Source organism: Syngnathus acus, chromosome 4 (genome assembly GCF_901709675.1).
Source record: "Syngnathus acus chromosome 4, fSynAcu1.2, whole genome shotgun sequence".
Lineage (NCBI taxonomy): Eukaryota > Metazoa > Chordata > Actinopteri > Syngnathiformes > Syngnathidae > Syngnathus > Syngnathus acus.
The window spans coordinates 11,249,242-11,268,360 of NC_051090.1; the positions used below are offsets into that span (position 1 = coordinate 11,249,242).

Sequence of the window (19,119 nt, forward strand, 5' to 3'; positions counted from 1 at the left end):
AAAGATGACGACACATCAGGACGTATAAGGTCCGCATCCCACTTTGAGCATTATGTGCTCATCGGAATAAATGCTAATGAAATATGATCAACTCTGTTACTCGAAGCAACTCTGCCAATACAGGGACGTGAAAATTGTGAAGGGGCATACACTACATCACGCCCGCCACATCTTCATTTTGTGAAAGAGATCGGTAGAGTAACCCAAAATTGTTCTCAAGTATGAGTACGTACTGTGACTTTTGAAAAATAAGATTCGCCACCCCAGTGAAGTTAAGACTGACAGAATTGATGGGTTGACTCAAGCAAATGTTAGAAGTAGTGCTCCTCCAAAAATGAACTGTGTTAAAGTACTAAGTGAAAAAAGTATTGAATAATTGTCGAGTAACTTTTTTACTCAGAGCATGGACGTCAAATAGACAAAAATACAAAACGAATGTGCACTTTAAAGTATTGGCCAATAACATCATTTTGACTAAAAAAGTAACACGTGTATTCGTCAACGCTATTGAATACGAAAACAATTAATCAATATCTTCTTTTCATTTCGACTTTTCCCCTCAGTATAAACACTAAAAATAAACATTTATGTTCTTTTTTTAGCACTTGTTTTTTCCCTTTCATCTTCCGGAACAGAAGAGGGGGCTCACACAGCGACAATGTGGTTGGAAAGCGCCGTAATCACAGGAAGAAGAAACGAGCGAGACAAACATGGAGCAGCGTGAATCGTTGAAACGGCAAATTGATCTTCTACAAAGTACGTATGTTTGTGGTAATGTGTTTCTTCCGTGACAGTCACTCTGGATCACAGCTTTGTTTCCCCGTGTAATTGTTTGCTGTTTTACGCACCCATACTCCAATTTCGCTCAATCGCACTTTACTCAGTGAAATTCATTAACGTTAGCTGGCTATTCATAAAGCTGTCAATGTTTTTCTGAGGTTTAATCTTAACGCATTACAATGAAAGGCTGACAAACGGTTCCATTTCGCTGCCGCTGGTTTGAACCGAGATGCAGCGAAGCTGTGATGATCCAAGTGAACACATCGGACATTGGCACTCAAATAATGACAATGTTCTAGTCCACACAATCAGGGTTTCGATGTATTTTAAAGCTCGATACATTGGCACCCAAATAATGACAATGTTCTAGTCAACAGAATTAAAGTTTTTATGTATTTTAAAGCTCGATATAAACAGGAATGGATGAATGGCATTTCCATTTATTTCAATGGGTACAAACAGTTTGAGATACAAGCGTTTTGAGTTACAAGGGTGGTCATGGAACGAATCCAACTTGTATCTCATCATGTATAGGGCAAAAGCAAAACAACTACCAGATAATATCCAAAATTTATTTAGGCATCGGGAGGGAGGTTATAAGTTAAGAGGGAATCACATCTTCAAAATCTTAAACATAAGAACAACCTTAAAAAGTTTCTGTATAACTATAACCGGGGTCAAACTATGGAACAATCTAAGTGAGGAACTCAAGCAAAGTCCAAATATCCACCAGTTTAAAAAAATGTATAAAAATATGTTGTTTAGCGGGTACAAAGGCTAAGAGTGCCAAAGGGCTACGCACAAGTAAAAATGAAACAGAACAATAAGTGTGCAAGTTTGTCTACTTGTGTTATATTGTAGACTTACAGTATAGTATGTTGAATCGTTGGTTTAATGGATGAAGTGAGAAAGGGGTAGGAATCTAAAAAGCTATGCTTCCTCCTACTCCTTTTCGAGCATTCTTTATTTTTTTATTTACTTATGTATTATTATTATTATTAATTAATTTATTTATTTAATGTATTTACTTCTATTTGTTGGTTTATTTTTTATTTTTGTTGTTGTATGGATTTATGTGGCACTTTAGAGTGTTATTTGTTTTTTTTTGTTTTTCTTTTTTGTTTTGGATGTTCGAAATAAAGATATCAATCAATCAATCAATCTCAAGGCATCGCTGTATTAGAACACTGACAAGGGGGGGGAAATACAAATTTGGCATTTAATCTTAGCTACCTCACGTGTTGGACTGGAAATGACGTAGATTAGTGGGAACTGCAAGAGAGAGGAAACAAAGCAAAATAACAGCTAATAGTCTTCTTCATGCTGTCAAGTGTTTTCATGTGGATTTGTTTTTGTTTTCCAAATTTTAGATCTCATCGATAAGCATAAGGGTGTCCATGGCAACACGCCAAGGCTTCCAGAGGTGGCAACAACATCCAGAGGCAGATGCCAAAGTTCATCTGTCACACATCCGCACGGTTTATATGCTCGTTTCAGCCACGGTAGCTGGAGGGAGACTTACTCTCTCAAAAATAGGAGCCCCGTGTCCACCGTCTCCACCTCCAGCCCAGAACACCATTCAGACATTCACGTTGAGGCTCACGGTGCCTCGCTACCCAGTGAAAAGAGTGATGCGTCCAAGCCTCCCACTGCATCATCAAAGATGGCACCACACAAGAAAAAAGGACAAAAAGAAACTCTGAGCGCAGGAATTGAAAATGTTGCCACAGAAAGAAGAGGGGGCTGTAAAACAACGGTAGCCGTACCTCCATCAGTCCTGTTAGTACAAAGTACCCAACAGCAAGGGCTGGTCAAACAAAGTGTTGTACCGCCAGGCCCAAAAGCCAGGGCTGACCCAGCCCGGTTCCAGAATCAACCTATTCTCAACAGTCAAGCCGACGTCATTGAGACCCAACGGCCGGACCGCCAACAACAGGTTGGCCAAAGCGCGAGCTCATCACCTTCCAAGGTGCCACAACAAGCTTTCCGAGAGCAGCCTTTGCCTCGATCCAGGCAGGCCACAGGCGGGCAAACAAAATCCAAGTTCACTTGGGTTAAGAACCAGAGTTTCCAAAGCCAACCAAGTGGCTCCGTTTACTCGCAAGCAAACCAAGATGTGGACTCAACGAGCGGTGCGAAAGCTTCCCTTTTAGGCGCAAGCTCCCTCGCGTCCCCGCTCCCCAAGCAAACCCCTGCCAAAAAGGCGCGCAAGCAGAATCCGGTCGTCGCAGGCCCCAGGGCCTCCAAGTACAAATGGGTCTCCTCTTCTACTGGGCTCCAAGCAAAGACTTTGAGAAAGTCAACGTCTCCCAAAACTCTGAGCGGTGATCAGAGAGCTGTGGAAAAGGGAGAAGCCATCAAGAAACTCAAATCAGGCTCCTTCACCACGACAAAATTGAAAAGGGGATGTGCGTCTTCTTCTACAAGTTTCTTGTCCAGTAGGTACCACTGGAAGGCGGCCGTTTCCAGGTCTCCAGTTGCGGGTGCAAGAGCGGAAGCCCTCCGCAGGTCTACTTTTGTTTGGCTGGCAGCGAAACATCACAGAGGAGCAAAAAAGGGCCCACTTTATTCTCACTTGGGCCAGGGCGTCTCCATCCAGTCGTCTCCCAACTCATTCAAGCTTCGCAGCAGGATGAAGATCATTCGCAAGTCGGCTAATGGGTAAGTTGTGGCCATTAAAATTAATAAAGGAAGAAGTCTACAAAGCCCAGAGATATTAAGCACAATTCGTCCGAAAAAACAACAATGTATTTTAGCACGAGATATCGAGCGATAGAAATCTCCTAACTGAGGATGAGGTCATGTTCGCATTCCAACTCATTTGATCAGCATCATTTTCAAAGCAATTGACGTCTTCACTGATTTGACTTTGATTGTGTTTTCCTCGGCTCCAGTCCAAGCGGAAGCAGCTCACCAAGGGGAGGCCTCTCATTGGCCGCCAAGCACTCTGCGAGGGGCCACGCGCCCTCGCCTGCCAGGAGGACATCCGGCAGGGAACTTGTCTCCTTTGGGAGACACAAGTTGAGACGACTCTCTCCGACTTCATCGAGAGCAAGTAAGACAATCGCTCGTCCACCCCCGTTTTCTCGGAACTGAAATAGGCGGCTCTGAACGCTTTTGACTTTTCCATCATCGACCAATGGATGAAAATGGCTTCCGTCATTCTTTCGTTATGAAGACAAACGAGTTGAGTCAAAACGTGTCAGCAACGATCGTCAAGCAGCAGCGGCCGGTGCTCTGTCTTGAAGCTATTACAGCTTTGCTTGTGTCCAGTAGGAGGCAGCAGGTGCTGCATAATGTCAGCACTGCTAAGAGGAAGGAGCGAGCTGAATGATTGCCCACTTGAAGTGCAGATAGCAGATAATTTGCAGTGGGCTGCCAAGGTGCTCGGCGCCGCCGCTGCTGCTATCGTGTCTTGCCACGGTCAGATAAAAAGCAGCTCATGCATAATTATCATTTTGCAAATTGGATTGTTTTAACGAACTGGAGAATATAGGCTGGCCCTAATTGAAAGCAATCATTGTTTTTACAGTCCCATCCCCCATCCTGTTGCCCCCGCCAGCCTGCGGTCAATCCGCACGTACCCCGCCCGCCCGCCCACCCGCCTCGACATCGTTTTCCACACTTGGTGGATTCGCAAGACATTAAAAAAGCCATCACGATTAACATTAAGCTTGATTTGTCCCGCCGGCTGGCCGTCTTATCGCCGATTCCTTAATCCGACTTTATCCGTCCCGCGGTCCCTCCATGGTTCTCTTTCAGGCTCGCTTTCCGCCACACGCGGAACCTAATGAGTCTGCGGCGGGCGGGAGTGCACGCATCTCTAATTAAAGACGGCACGTTCCCACTTGAAGAAGGGCGAAAGGTGGCGGCGGGGTGAGCGAAGAGGAAGATGGAGTGCGGGAAGCTGCCGCTTGCTGTCTGTGTCTTTGATAAGCGCAGCTAATAAAGAGCAAATTGAATTACTAATGACGGCGAGCAGAGCACCCGCAGATGTGCCCATTACAAGCGACCTGATGAGCGCTCACTTGCGAGCGACGGCAGCTTTGCTTCTCGGTTGCCTTTTGTTTTTTCACTCAACTTGTGCTTTCGTTTGTTTTCAAAAGTATACTGCACGTACGCTGACGTCAGCACTTCAAGTTGTAGCAAGTCAAGGTGGGCTTGTTGCTGCGCTTAAATTACACGAACAGAGACGACCTACGAAAGCTGCGTACGAAAACTGCTGATCCCTGAGACGGATTTTAGGGGCCATCGGATGACCTTTGACACTCCTTCCAGCTGCTTCCCCTTTATCCTTAGTTTAGCGCTTCTCAGTTCACTATTTCCCCGTAATATCGCACCAAAGACCTTTTTGAAGTCGTTTTAGTTCTTGACGGATTTTCTGGAAAATGAAACACGAACGAGAAAGGTGCGCCCGTTGACGGCTTTGGGATCGCAGCGACCACCTCGCCCGGACGACGAAGGCATGGAACGTGGTCCTCTCAAATTCGATGCCGCCTCCGTCGTGCCAACAAGACCTAAGAAGACTTTGAAGGACCTTGAAGGATGCAGTCCGTTCATGTTGCGCGCATGTCTGGGCTCAAAGCAGATGCCCCGCTCTCCTGCTCGTGGTCTGCGTTCTCCTCAGCCGCTGCCGGGCCCAAAGGGACCAATTAGAGCCGGGCAGCTGCACTTGGAACCAAGCGAGGCTCAGTGGCAACGGCGTATCAAAGAAGGGCGGGCGGGCAGGCATGCGGGCAGGCCATCAGACCTGGGCTCATGAAGAAAACGGCCTCACGGGTGGAAGACTCCAAAACTTGGAGCAAACATTTCCACTAGACTTTAGTGTAGAAGGGGAAACGTGTTGAAGAAAGAAGGTGGCCATGTGCCTGAGCTTGTTGCTTTGAATTTCCTCTTTGGTCTTGAGGAGAAACTCCCCGGGCCCCCTCTCCAATCCAAATTAACGTCACCAGCAAGAGACTCTGGCTCTCCTTCCTTCATCTTGCTGTCATCCCCCTTTCTCGCCATTAACCTTTGGCATTTCCGCCCTCACTTTCACCTCAACAAATGCGGTGCCATATAAAAAGCCCTCGGCAGCGTATCGTTGAGCCGCGGCCTCCCCCACTCGGGCCCACAGGCAACTGGTGCAACTAGCGCAAAAGTCTCATGTTCAAGCTTCAAATCACACTTTGTGCCCCACTTTGCAACATTTTCTTGGGGGGGGGTCTCCATACCATAACTGCCATTTCTGGCATTCTGTGTGGAGGGAAGCGTCTGACCAGCTGACCAGGCTCCATCACTCACTGCCCAAAAAGAATTAGCACCACGACGAATGCAAGACCGCGGTGGCATTCGCAACCAGAACCCGACTCCTGCTGGAATTTGAAACCGTGCAGCTACATCTGTGCTTCGCACTTTCTTTCTTCTTTTATGGAGGATACAAACATTTCACAACAACACCTGTTTGTCTCATTAGGTTTCACAAATTTAAAAAATCTAAAAATCATGTTCCAACACTATACATACATATTTACTGTACGTACAGAATATGTACCAAATACATGTGTGAGTGATTTTACATCCTATCTGGCACACTTCTTTTTTGAATTGCCATCTTTTTTTTTTGTTTGTGTGTTTGTTTATTTATTCATTCTTTTATTTATTTCCTCCTCCCCTTTCTGCCACTCCTGCAGTGGAGTCTTGAGGACTCTGAGCAAGTTTTGTTGAGGGGGAAAAAATCAATCCCTGCAGTCTTGTTTGCCTTCAGGGCTTCACCTTGAATTGCCTCTTTCACACTCGGCAAAGGTTCTTTCGCATGTGAGTCCCTACGTGGTCACGGGGCCCCTTAAGTGGACAAAGCCCCAGGCTGTCGCTCTCTGACGGCATTGGCTGATTGACAGGCACGTTCATCCGGTTGACCCAACGACAGTGAGTGACAAACGCGTCCTGGGAGCAAATCGCAACCTGACGTGGTCGCAATCTGTACTTTTATCCGCCCTCGCGGTTGACGTAAGGGTCTAGGTCGGCGCCGAGGAAACTGTCTTCCTTTGGTTGTCTTTTCAGTGTTGATGATTTGAGTCCGCTCGTGTTCAATCGCCACTTTGTGTGGAGCAACCTGTAAAAGCAAGCTGCATACGCAAGTGCTGTTTTGCTTTGGAAGCATGTACGTTGATACAGTTTCACTGTTGCGAGCGGCCGGGCCCCCTGAGGGAAAGCTTAACGAGCATGCAGCTCAGGCCCGAAACGAGTTTGACACCCCTGCCACGGGTCAAGCGGTATAGCTTACAGATGATGGCTCCGCTGCGACGATAGACGAAGCCACGGCCCCCTGCCCACCATCCTCTTTGCCATGACATCATTGCCCTGCATGCTTGCAGCAACTGATAGCATGTACGGGGGGGGGGGGCAGCCATTAGCCTTTGCTGTGTCGGCATATCATCGTTTAAAAATGTCACGGGCTTGCCAGGAGACGGACTGAGGGAGCGCAATTATGCAAATGTTGAAGTGGCTGCAATGCAATGCAATGCGGCTTGAGGCGCACAAGCCAAGTTTGCATTGGAAAGTTGCGTGTCAAACATGTCAGTAGCGTCGCAGGCTTAAACCAAGTTATTAAATTGTGCCAGCACCCTTGTTCAATCATGGCATGGCTGTCTTGTATAAGCACACCAAAGCAGTGGGAGTCAGAAGATGAACCCCAGGGAACGACACGATGGCGCGGCAGCGGGGACAGGCGCCGTCAATAAGAAGATTTAGTATCCATTAGGGAAGGAGCAACCTGACACAGATGGAGCCTGAAATTTGCAGGCAGGTATGGCAGGCTGGGCCGGGCTGGGCCGGGGGGGATTTGAAACATCATGGAGGAGAAGACTAATGGCTCGCTCTCACAGTTAAGTCCGGAAAGCCAGGCTTACTCGTCGGCCACATCGGCGTGCTTAGGTCAGCTTGTCTTGCGAAGCCTCTGTAGTTCCTCCGCCGGGTTCGTGTTTGTGACACGTCGTGTTTGTGACACGTCTTCTTTGATGTCAAGCACAATTTAAGCTCTCAGTAAGGCTGCACAGTTAGGCGGAGAAACATTTTCATTCTAATCGCCAGCGCGAATGTTAGCCGTCAACGCAAAATGTTAGCCTCGTACAAAATTAGCATGATGCTGAATGAGTGATTGTCCTGCAACTAACCGATATTGACACACAAATGCTGAAGCAACACATAGCAACAGACCGTTCATATCAATAATCAAAGGAATTTATTGTGTGAAAAATCCCAGCTGGCAAATGCAAGGTGCGCCCGGAGGAGTGCGAAGAATTGCTAGATGGTGTGGAAGTGAAAATAGTCGTATCGTTTTATTGTTTGCAACTTTGAGCCTGATGAACACGCTTTGATATAAGAGGTTAATTAGAATTGCAACCATCCTTACAAATGGGAATGAATTGAGCTCCTCACAGGACACATAAAGGCTGTATTACCCCCCCACCCCCGCTTGTCTTTCCAGTCAATTGGCTGCCAAAGTTGATACAAGTAGAAGAGAGTGTAGTGCAAATCTCACAAGCATCCGTTGAATTGTTTTTAGCGATAGCAAACGGCTTGATTGTTGCCGCAATGTTTATTACACCCCTAAAACATGACCAGTTATTTCCCTCCCACAGGAAAAGCATTTGAATGTAGTTATTACTGGGCTAGCCAAACATGTGTAAGACGCGTTGCATAGGTGAAAAATTAACCTTTTTGTCCCGTTGATGGTTCTGAACGGACTTGTCCCTGTTGCGCCTCTGTTGCCCTGTCTTCAGAGAACGAGCTGGTTGCTTGTCCAGAGGGGATCCCATTTAACGTGTATGACGTGTGTCCAAGTTGTACATTGCAGCCTGTCCTTTTTTTTTTTTTAAAAGCCCTCTTCACACTCCTCGTCTTCTGCAGGTGCGGCCTTTTCCTCCCAGCGCGCTCCTGCCTGGCAGAGGATTTGCAGAGCACAGTACAAGATGCTGGGCCACCCGGGCTCCAATGTGGCTTACCAGCCGAGCCTCTCCTGGAGAGCCAAGAAAATCCAGTCCGCCAGGTAATCCATGCACACGCACATGTCAGCAAGTCCCGCCATGGTTTAGCTTGGCTTCGTGTATGTTTCAGTCAAATGCAGCATGTGCTCATGAATTGATCTTGCTCGTTTTGACAGCGTAGATAACTCAGAGAACCAAGCATTGCGACTCCTCTCGTCAGTTGCTCCTCGCTCGAGGAGAGAGACACGCAGCGGCAGACTTTTGTCATTCTGATGATGTATTTTGTCGCAGAGCGTTCCTGTCCTTTTCTCTTCTCTGTGTGTTTGCCGACGGAAGAGTGGCCGCTTCATTTGTATGACCCAAAAATGTGGCTCCAGCATTCGTTTAGCCGCAGCACTAAATATTGATTGATGGAAGCATTTTCAATCGGGGCCCCTTGACGTCCTGTGAAATACGGCTCTGAGGAGAGAAGCGTGGCGTGAGATAGCCAAGGAAAGCACCGAGGTCCAGCGGGTGCTCGTATCTCTCCCCTAACTCGCTCGCTTGCTGCTCTTTAATGCGTATCTCGGAGACCTTTTTCCGTTTTTGCCTCCTGAACAGAACACGAATAAAGCACAATCGCATTCAAATGATGAAGCTCTTGTGTTTTTGCGGTCAATCCAAAATCCTCAACAAGAGGAACTTGAGCGTTGGCCTTTCCGAGCGCGTGTACCCATTATTAGCATGCGACCAAGTGAGAAATATGTTGACAATGTTGCCATTTTATATGGCTTGACACTAGTCCCACAATTTTGCTGCTTACACCGTCATCATTTCTCCTGCTCCTCCTTTCATGTTAATTTTAACCCTTGGTCTTTTTCAACTCAAAACGCGAGCTTTGCCAAAATCATTGTTTTCCAGTCATGATTTATTTTTGCCCATTTTCGGCGTGTTTACTTGAAAACGTACGCGGTCGCACTCGTGCTTCAGGAAGAGACCAATTGTCGAGATTTTGAAGGCGCACGTGCGTGCCCGCTGTCCAGCCGCTCATCTCCTTTAGTGCTCGACGATCGATCACGAGCCGGACCGTAAAGCCAAAAAGGTTTCCCTCGTCTTGGCCGTCCTCCTTCATCTGCTCATTGCTTAGCACGTTCCTCATTCTCACACTATCGGCTCATACAGCTGCTGTGCTTCTGTTCACGTGGAATCGTTTCCCAGAGGAGGATTTTATACAACTGTCTCAAACTGTAAGCAAAATCCTCTCCGAAACGTTTCTATTGCATACCATTGTGGGGAGATGTGCTTATTTGGAGCTTATATTTTCAAACCATGGCGCTTGATTCCATTTGTAAGCAGTTTATTCTTCTGACCTTCTAGATCTTCCCCTAAAACAAGTTAGCTGTCGGACGGCTGAGGATTTGCGCAGTGTGGAAACCCAGAGGGTCTCTGATAACAGATATCCCTGTTGAAGGTCAAGGACAGGCCAAAGTGACCCGGGCGAAATTGCCTCTGGGATGAGCTTTGGCCATGTGATGCACGAGTCAAGTCCGTTTCATTTGCGCTGCGCCAAAAGCAACAAAATTGTCCGTCCCCAGAACCGAGACTGTCACAAGAAATGCAAACAGAATGACAAAAGTGGATCCCGGCAGCGAGGGCAAAAGCCACGTTGCCCTTGTTCATCGTGCCAGTGAAACCAAGCAGCAGCAACAAAAAAAGCAGTCGGCAAAGCGGCAGCACAATCTTGCCGGGCCCGAACTTGATGTGAGCACACTGTGTTAAGGTCAACGGCCATCCGTGTTAACGGATCATGTCATCTCCCCATTAACCCGCCCGGTTGGTAGCTCCCCCGGGCTGCCTGTTCAAGCGTCCCCACTTCAGCATTATCCTCAATTACGTCTCCTAACATCAGCGGCCGTGCCGTAGATTTATCCTTCGCTGTCTGGCTAAGTCTTTGCACCGGCCACTCAATCCCTTCGTCCTCAGGTGCGGCATCGTGGCGGCTTCCTATCCACCCTCTAAACACATGCTGCGTGCGTGTTCAGCGCAACTCTCGTCGGTCTGTAATGGGAGGCGTGAACTCTCGCTCCAAAGCCATTTCCAGCCCATCTGAAATACGGCAGCAAATTACCTCCAGCAGCACGCTGCGTGGTGGCCCGCCCCAAATAGAAGTGACAGGACAGTGCAATTTATCGCCATAACCCCTGCACCGCTCCTCCTCCCCCACCCTGCTGTGCAGCCTTCTACTCGCTGCCGGCTCACGCGTACTCGAGAAGGTGCAGTGGGTCTCAATGGGCAATGAATAGGCTGTGTTTGGAGGCCTGTTGCGCAGTGTGTATGTTCGTGCGTGTGCGTGTGCGCTGGGTGGTCTCTGTGCTTCGGAGTGTACGGGCCACCTCAGCGCTCTGCCCCCTGCCTTGCCTATTATCTCATTGATTTGCTCCTTTCCTGGTTTCAATTCTTTCCATTTCCACACGGCCATCCGGCTTTCCATTAGAGGAGCAATTCAACAGAGTACCGTGACACGCCAAAGCGTCTCAGAGGCACAGCGCTGTGTTGGAGAGCAAGCGTGACAAGACAGGAGGGGATTGTGGCCCCAAACTGCCACTCGCAAAAGTGGCTGAGAATGGGATGAGGACACAAGTCCAGCATTCTTCTTGTTTTCACTCATCCAAAATCAAATGAAATAATTTAGTAAGCATGTGAGAGGTCAAAGTGACTGCAGCCAACATTCAAATGTCCACGAGTTAGTGAAGATGGAAAACGATTTTAATCAGCCGTTTCAGCGTCAATGCTTCTTTGCAGTCACAACGTCCATTTTTTGGGTTAGCAGCATTGTGCTTCTCCTTCTTTAACAATTTGTTTTTTGTTTTTTGCCCTACAGGAGTTTCCTCCAAAGTCGTCAGAGATCGTCTCTCACCCGACACCCGCCAGCCGCTCACCACTGGACGCGGTCGGGCATGTGTTGGATTCGCGGTCATCTTTACCAAGTCTCGGCCAATAAGTTGTCCCGGACGGGCTGTCACAACATGTCCGCCGACCCGACGGGTAGTTTCCATCAGTGTGTTGTTTGCCTGCTGACGACTTACTTTGCTTCACTAAGTGAGGCTTTGCTTCTTTTGCTGCTAACCAAAGTTTGACTTAATTGGACTTTGAATTGGAGTCTACTTGGAGGTGTTTGGGAGATCAATTCTGTCTCTTTAATGTGTTTTCTCTTCAGTATTTTTTTCCTCCAGCACTTGAATTCTTGGGTAAACTGAACAAATTGTTTAGATTGTTACTGTTATTCTCAGTCAAGCACTTTCCCCCTCCAAATTTAGGAAGAAGCTTTTCCCAAGTGTCTTCTGTCAATTCTGCTCCCGCTCACCCGTACAGCCCTCGTCATCTTGCCAGGTAGGCACATCTGACATTTGAATGCCACCAAAGTATGTCATCCACTGGATCAGCACAGGAATTTTATCTTGTCCAACAAAATGTTGGATTCATTTTGTTTTTGCCTCCCAGCCGCGCGGTCCAGCGCAGTCTGGCCATCATCAGACAAGCTCGTCAAAAGAAGCAGAGGCAGTTCTGCATGTACTACAACCGCTTTGGCAAGTGCAACAGGGGTGGCAGCTGCCCCTTCATCCATGACCCAGACAAAGTTGCCGTTTGCACCAGGTGACAAATTTCAACTTTGCCATGTGAGAAGGACGCTCATCCTTCAAGCCAATCCGAATAGTCGACCCGTGAGCTTTGGGTCAGCAAACAAAAACAAAAAAAAAACACAGCTGTTGACTCCGGAATGAGGTGTGCCGCTGACATCAGACTAGATATATCAAATAAATGTAATATAAACAATTTTATCGAACCATCCGTGTCACTCGAAATCATTAAATCCATCGGAATCTTCGTCTTGTGTCACTTAAAAAAAAAAAAAGAACACAGCTGTTGACGCCGGATCTACGTGCGCCGCTGACGTCAGACTATATATATCAAATAAATATTATAAACAACAATTTTAACGAACCATCCGTGTCACTCCAAATCATTAAATCCATCGGAATATTCATCCTCTGTGTAAAAAAACCCCCCAAAAAAACCAGCTGTTAACTCCGGACCGACGTGTGCCGCTGACGTCAGCCTCGTCCTCAGCCTCGTCCTCAGCCTCGTCCTCAGCCTCGTCGTCAGCCTCGTCGTCAGTTGCGGCTCTAATTATTCCACAGATCTACGTATATAACTATATTGTAGCGTTACCAAAGTACCAGGCAAGACGTGGGTTTGGTAACTGGCTCTTTATTTCACTAAAACAAGAGCTCAACATATGTGTGTGTGCTCCAAGCAAGCGCTCTGGATCCCCCCTTCACGGCCTCGCTAGACAATCGGAAACTACTGAAGTCTAACAACATAACGTTGCTACTCTAAATAAACTATATGTCAAAAAACTATAACATAAATAACGAGTTTATGGAACCATCTGTGTCACTCCAAATCATTAAATCTCCTGACTCCGGAAGTCAGTGAATGGAACTCATTGTCAGTGCGGCTCCAATTATTCCACAGCCATAGTGCGCCCTCATGCGGTTTAAAGTGACTATAACATGTGAAGTGATCAACTATACTAGTAAGTAAGTAATGTGTTAATGATCAAGTAAAAATTTGTGAATAATTTCACATATAAGTCGCTCCTGAGTATAAGTCACCCCCCAACTTAAACTATGAAAAAAACGCGACTTATAGTCCGAAAAATACGGTATATATACGGTGCACATAAAAAATCTGATTCTTGATTGTGTTTGATGTTTCCCTCGTACGGATTATATATATTTGGATTATATAGATATAAAATTTATATATACAATTTGTACAAATATGTGCACATAAAAAATACGCTTCTTGATTGTGTTTGATGTTTCCCTCGTACAGATTTCTTCGTGGGACGTGTAAACAGGCGGATGGAGCATGTCCGTTTTCTCATAAGGTTGCCAAGGAGAAGGTAAAATACATCAGATGCGCCGCCGGCCCTTGCAAACACATGTGAGCCACAACCCCACCCGCCAGTACGCTCTCGCGAATACAGATGCCACGCCCCCTTGCACCATCCGCTGTGCCTAAAAGTACGATGAGACGGTTGAGGTGTGGCGTAGTTGACGGGCGACCCCACCCACACAGTGCAGTCGGCCAACCCCCAGCGAGCGCCTCACGCTGAGCGATATATTTAGACAAGCGCGCACACGTGGCGTCACGACGCACGCTCACTTGAGCTTCCCGCCGTCGGCCGCAACGAAGCTCATTCAGCTGCTCGGCCTAGCCAATCGGCAGCTTCTGTGCCGGGCGGGCCAAAAAGCCTCCACCTGTTGACAAACTCGTGTAGCAGCTTGTCAGGGCGATCCGCACCCCTCATTCTTTTCCCATCAGCCTTCCTCTCTGATTTCATGCTTGCATTTTGAAACTGAATTATGAATTGGAAAAAAAACTGTTGGTTTTTGGCCTCCATCTGCAGATGCCAGTTTGCTCGTACTTCCTGAAGGGAATCTGCAACAACAGTGAGTGTCCTTACAGTCACGTCTACGTTTCCCACAAGGCAAAAGTTTGTGAAGACTTTGTCAAAGGCTACTGCCCGCAAGGAGAAAAGGTAAAGACCAAACATCACCGCCACACATCAAGACCGAGAGCACCTTGTCTCCTATCTGCCCCAAAAAGCCATAGTTTTGCTAACTGGGGTCAGATGACGCTGCTTCTTGAAAGCTTCTGAACGCTCACCACATTTTGCTCCAGTTTAGAAAGCTTCCACACACGCACGCACGCACGCAAGCACGCACGCACGCACGCACACACACACAAGCACATGTATTTGAAAGCGACTGAAACTTGAACACACACGAGCGGTCTTGTGGTTTGTCTTTTCTTTTCTCGCTCGATGTGCTTAGCTGTGTGCTCTTCACCGCGCGTGTGTGTATGTGTGCGTCCGTGATGGATAGCAGGCAGTAATTATAGAAGTGAAAACTGCTGAGGACGGCACACCGGGCCGTACAGTACGGCAACTCCTCGCAGCCACCCCTCCCCCTTGCCGACATCACTCCTCATTGGGGTTTGTCTCGTGTGTGCATGCATGCATGCGCGCTGCATCTTTCCGTAATGGTGGCAGCTCTCCGTGATGCTTTTGTTGCTCCGTATGGCCCCGTTTGCTTAAGACGCGCTTTTGAAGCTTCGTTTTCTTCTGAGGATGCCCGCTAGCCATATTGAGCTGGGCCTTGGATGCTCCTTGATGCTTTCATTCTGTAGAGTTGTCATCTGCTATCGTTGTCTTAATGCCTTCTTGTCTTAATGCAAATGCACGTCGTCGTAGTATTTCGACTGTCCTCCATTTTCTTCGCACCCTTTGACGTGCTTCTTTTGCGACTATCCGTGCACTCTTTAAATCTGCTGACTTTTTTTTTTTTTGCCAAGCTGAAAGCTCTCTAGTAGATCCCAGAGACATCAGCCGTCTTCCTTAAATCAAAGGGCAAATTGTTAACTTGGTGTGGGATGAAGATGTTCTGTCCATTGCAGCAAAGTTTTGCCGCCATTTTCAAGCACGCTGTATCTCATCAGAACCAAACGGCGCGCTTGATGCTGTTTGCCTATAGCATCCAAACGGCTTTGTCTGGGGACAGAAAGCAAATAACACTGCCCTGACACTTTACTGCGTTGCACGCTCAAGCTGGTCAACGACATGGTACCACACCTTCATTGGACATGTGCACCAAATGTCAAAGCATGACTGGCGGCAGATTTGATTTGTTGGAGCACGTCATGCCAAAGCCCGGGATCTCGCAGCTGAGTGAAAGGAGCGAGACTCCTCTGTGTTCCTGGAAAATCAATATGGGGATCCCCCCCACCCCCCAACTCTGCCAACACTCTCCCTCCACCGAATATAATTAGCTCCTCTGACAGGTGGGAGGGATCATATCTCGCGCAGAACCAAGCTTCCAATTTACACCCGTATTACTCTGTCGCACACGCTCACTTGCTTGCAAACCAGCCTCTGCAACATCGTTTGCCATACGTGATGTCACACGCGCGACTCCTCCTCGTGAGACCGATTGTGATAAATGGCATCAAGAAGTCAAGAGACGCCCCCGCTGTCATGTTTCTCTTCTTCGCTGTCGACTGTCCTCTGCTGACGTCTCACACGCAAAGTCCTGAAAGCAAACCAAGAAATGGTGACGTCTCGCTTGACTTCTTTGCTTATTGCCATTATTTTAAAGATGAAGGAAAAACAACAACAGCAAACAAGCACAAATAGGCAAATGTGCACCTTTTGTGTGATTGAGTAAATGCCGCTTCTTTGCCATCTTTGCCTAACGTAATGAAATGGGTTGCCAAGATGACCGACAACGATCGCGTGTTTGCGTCCCTGCAGTGCAAAAAGAAGCACACGCTGGTGTGTCCGGACTTCTCCAAGATGGGTTCCTGCCCTCGCGGGGCTCGCTGTAAGTTGCGGCACCGCCAGTGCGCCAAACGGAGAGTGAGCGAGATGAGCACGTCGACCGCACCGAGCGACGGGCCCTCCACCAGGTTAGTCATGAACGTGCGCAGCTCTTGGTTGCTGGAGTTGCCATGCAAAGCGTTTTCTTGCTTCCAGGCCTCGCCTGTTGGGGCTGCTTGCGCACGGCTCTCGAGACTTCACAAGCACTCTGGCGCTGCCTTCCTTCATCTCCCTGTCCAGCTCTCCAGAGGAGCCCAATGCGCCAGCAGAAGCGGAACCTGCCAAGAGCGCAGCAGTCCAAGGTAACCAAGCCGCTCAAGGCGAGGATTTTGCTTTGTTTTCATTAGCGGGGATGTGATTGATTTGCCTTACGACAAGCACACTCATCAACTCGCAAGCCTCATTCGTCGTCGTTGTCGCGCTCGGTTTGATACCTGTCAGCTCCAATCGGTCATCGCTCAGAGTTGGCATACTTTTACTCATTTCAGTTCTGCAAATACTCTTTTAATTGTCATGTTCACTTTTTACTTGTGTCCGTCTTTTCTTTCCTTTTACAGAGAAAAAACTGCAGATAAAACCTCGCTTGTAGGAAGACAAAAGACGAGCCACGCCGACAATATTGTTATTGTATGACGTTTTGCAACATGCAATGTGGGCCCTCAGGTTTTGCACATTTTGGCGATTATTGAGTGTTAAAAGGTGTCATTGTCATGTCCGCTCTTTGTGCAAACGTGCTGTGTGTTCTTGAAGGCGGCTGGCTGTAATTGTTCTTGCGTTCCATGAACACACTCGGATGTCGCTCTCTCTTTAGTTGCGACTGCTTGAAATGTTCACAGTTGCTCACAATACGTTTCACAGCGTTTTTGCTATCTTATGTTATGCTTTTATTGTATTCATTTTATTTTTGTGTGCTGTATTTTCAGATATATTAAAGTGATAATCCTTTATACTACTGTGCATTTGTCATATGAATACATGTGCCTTGCTCACTCAAACAACAGAATTAGCTAAAAATAATGAAAGTGGCTTGGTCAATCACACATTAAGCTCTACAGTGCCCTCAATAATTCTTGGCATCCCTGGTTAAGATGTACAAAAGGCCTTGAAATGAGTTCACAGATTTGAGAGATGCAGAATCAAGCTCTTCCCATGGCCATTCAGTGCCCAGACCTCAACCCCTCGAAAACCTGAAGAGAAGAGGGTAGGTTCTAACGTGAAGAAAGCGGGAATGGCCAGCCGGGTGCGAAATATTGTTGTAGTACCGGTGTTCTCCGCGGGAGGGCAGACACCAGCACCGCCAGGCCGCGGCTGGACTGGTGAAGAAGAGGCGCGGCCACCGCAACGCTAAGCTCCAAAGTACATTAACAGCAGGGTTTTATCTCCCCACGGAGTTGACACTGTTTAAAGTGCATAAGGATATAGTAAATATGAGTCCTCCAAGAGCATGAATATGTTCAAGGCCTAATGTGTTTCAAACGCGTATGGTGGCTTAATTGGACGAACGGCCATTGTGAAGGACGGTCGCTTTCCTCAGCACGTGATGAGTAGTAGGAGTGGCCAACTTCCTGCCCTGGTGCAGGTGAGTGATCTGTTGTGAGTGATTTGTTGAAGCCCAAATGCTTTGAACTGACACACTGGATAAATGTATAAGAAATATTTATGCCTTTAGTTTGAAAAACATGCACAAAATGGGTTCTTGCACAAAATGTTGCTTTGCTGTGCAGCTGTTGAGTGGGATTTTTTTTATGCAAAAAAGTAGAGAAATCAAAAGTTGGTTATTTGTGTGGCTGAGGTTTGGGGCTTTTTTATGTGCATTTGAAAATAAATATATATATAACATACTCTGTATACATTGGCGCAAATAAGCACAGATTAATTTTAATATATCGTCCTTATCCAAATGGCCTTTTTGTCATATTTGCTTGAGAGTGTGCAGCCCTCCACGGCCCCCGCAGTAGCACTGATGAAAAATTTTCCAGCATTTCGGTTGGTCATCTCGGATTTTGAGATTGCGCAAAGAGGGGTCCATGTTCCTTTGTTCTCCAGTCACCCACCCTGACCCATGCGTTCATGCTTGTGTTTTGGCTTTGTGTGCAAGCTCTTGGCAAAAATGTCATCCAGTTAGATTTTTCTATTTTCCTTTGCATAACCTTTGAGTTGGTGGCCATACATAAGAGCTCTGCAATTTGTCCTCTTTAATGTGTACGTCTCTACCCTGTTGAGCCATTTGATGTTCACAGCGCCTCATGCTCGCCCGTTGCAGACTGTTGTCAGCGTATTTGGCCGTGATGTTTCTCCAATGGTCTATCACATTTGTGTGTGGTTGGCAGCCAAAGTCATTTTTCATCCACTCTGTGGCATCTTCATGTTCAGCTCCTTTTTTCTTCCTCTGATAGACTGACAAGAGCCACAGATGACTGAGTGGCCACCATGCTTCGCCCATCATTCTTCTCTGCACTCCTCCTCTCCCTCCTCCTGCTTTTGGCCTCTCTCGCTCTTTTGCTCAACCGACATGAGCGCTGCAGACTGATGCTGCTGCCTCTTGTCTAAAAGCCACAAAAGGAGCTGCTGAGCTTGGCAAACTGTAATTAAGATCAATACCGGATTTCAATTTTTTTGTAAAACAAAGAGAAATATCATCACTTCATGCTGACTCGGAGAGACAATGTTGGAAAGGTCAAGTGTGTGGCTTTGTCTCGTGCGCGCGCGCGCGTGCCTGCGTGTGTGCATGATATGCCGCGGGTATTTCTCCCCAGCCGTTGGATGACTGATCGACCAGTGCCGGAGACCGCCTGAAAAGCCAGCACAGAAACAGAAACAGACTGACACGTTCCGTTCTGCACGTCATTGGTCGTTAAGCGGTTGTAAGACGGGCCTTCTTCGCAAGTCCAGATTCTGGTGCCGTGCCTTGTTTTGCTTTGAGACCAAACACGTTGGAGTGACACACGC

The 19,119-nt window shown here is 47.4% G+C and overlaps 1 protein-coding gene across 4 annotated transcripts; it reads left to right on the forward strand.

Annotated features, from left to right (window-relative positions):
* Positions 1-68: 68 nt before the first annotated feature.
* Positions 69-17,119, forward strand: zc3h3 (zinc finger CCCH-type containing 3). 4 transcript variants are annotated; one of them, XM_037249330.1, is made up of 13 exons: positions 69-225; positions 636-756; positions 2,151-3,441; positions 3,669-3,835; positions 8,671-8,809; positions 11,608-11,771; positions 12,044-12,116; positions 12,228-12,380; positions 13,626-13,695; positions 14,203-14,334; positions 16,105-16,259; positions 16,327-16,472; positions 16,728-17,119. In XM_037249330.1, exons 2-13 carry the CDS (start codon positions 711-713, stop codon positions 16,757-16,759), a joined length of 2,568 nt encoding a protein of 855 aa, XP_037105225.1. In that variant the 5' UTR covers positions 69-225; positions 636-710; the 3' UTR covers positions 16,760-17,119. The 4 variants fall into 4 exon arrangements, with proteins under 4 accessions (XP_037105225.1, XP_037105226.1, XP_037105224.1 ...); XM_037249331.1 differs by having other exon boundaries at positions 81-193; XM_037249329.1 differs by lacking the exon at positions 69-225 and having other exon boundaries at positions 594-756.
* The last annotated feature ends 2,000 nt before the right edge of the window (positions 17,120-19,119 follow it).

Excerpts from the sequence above, each read along its gene's own strand:
- zc3h3 (XM_037249330.1), top strand. The coding sequence starts at position 711 with ATGGAGCAGCGTGAATCGTTGAAACGGCAAATTGATCTTCTACAAA. Across the intron at positions 757-2,150 it reads GCAAATTGATCTTCTACAAA|ATCTCATCGATAAGCATAAG; the intron begins GTACGTATGTTT and ends TCCAAATTTTAG. Across the intron at positions 16,473-16,727 it reads CAAGAGCGCAGCAGTCCAAG|AGAAAAAACTGCAGATAAAA; the intron begins GTAACCAAGCCG and ends TTCCTTTTACAG.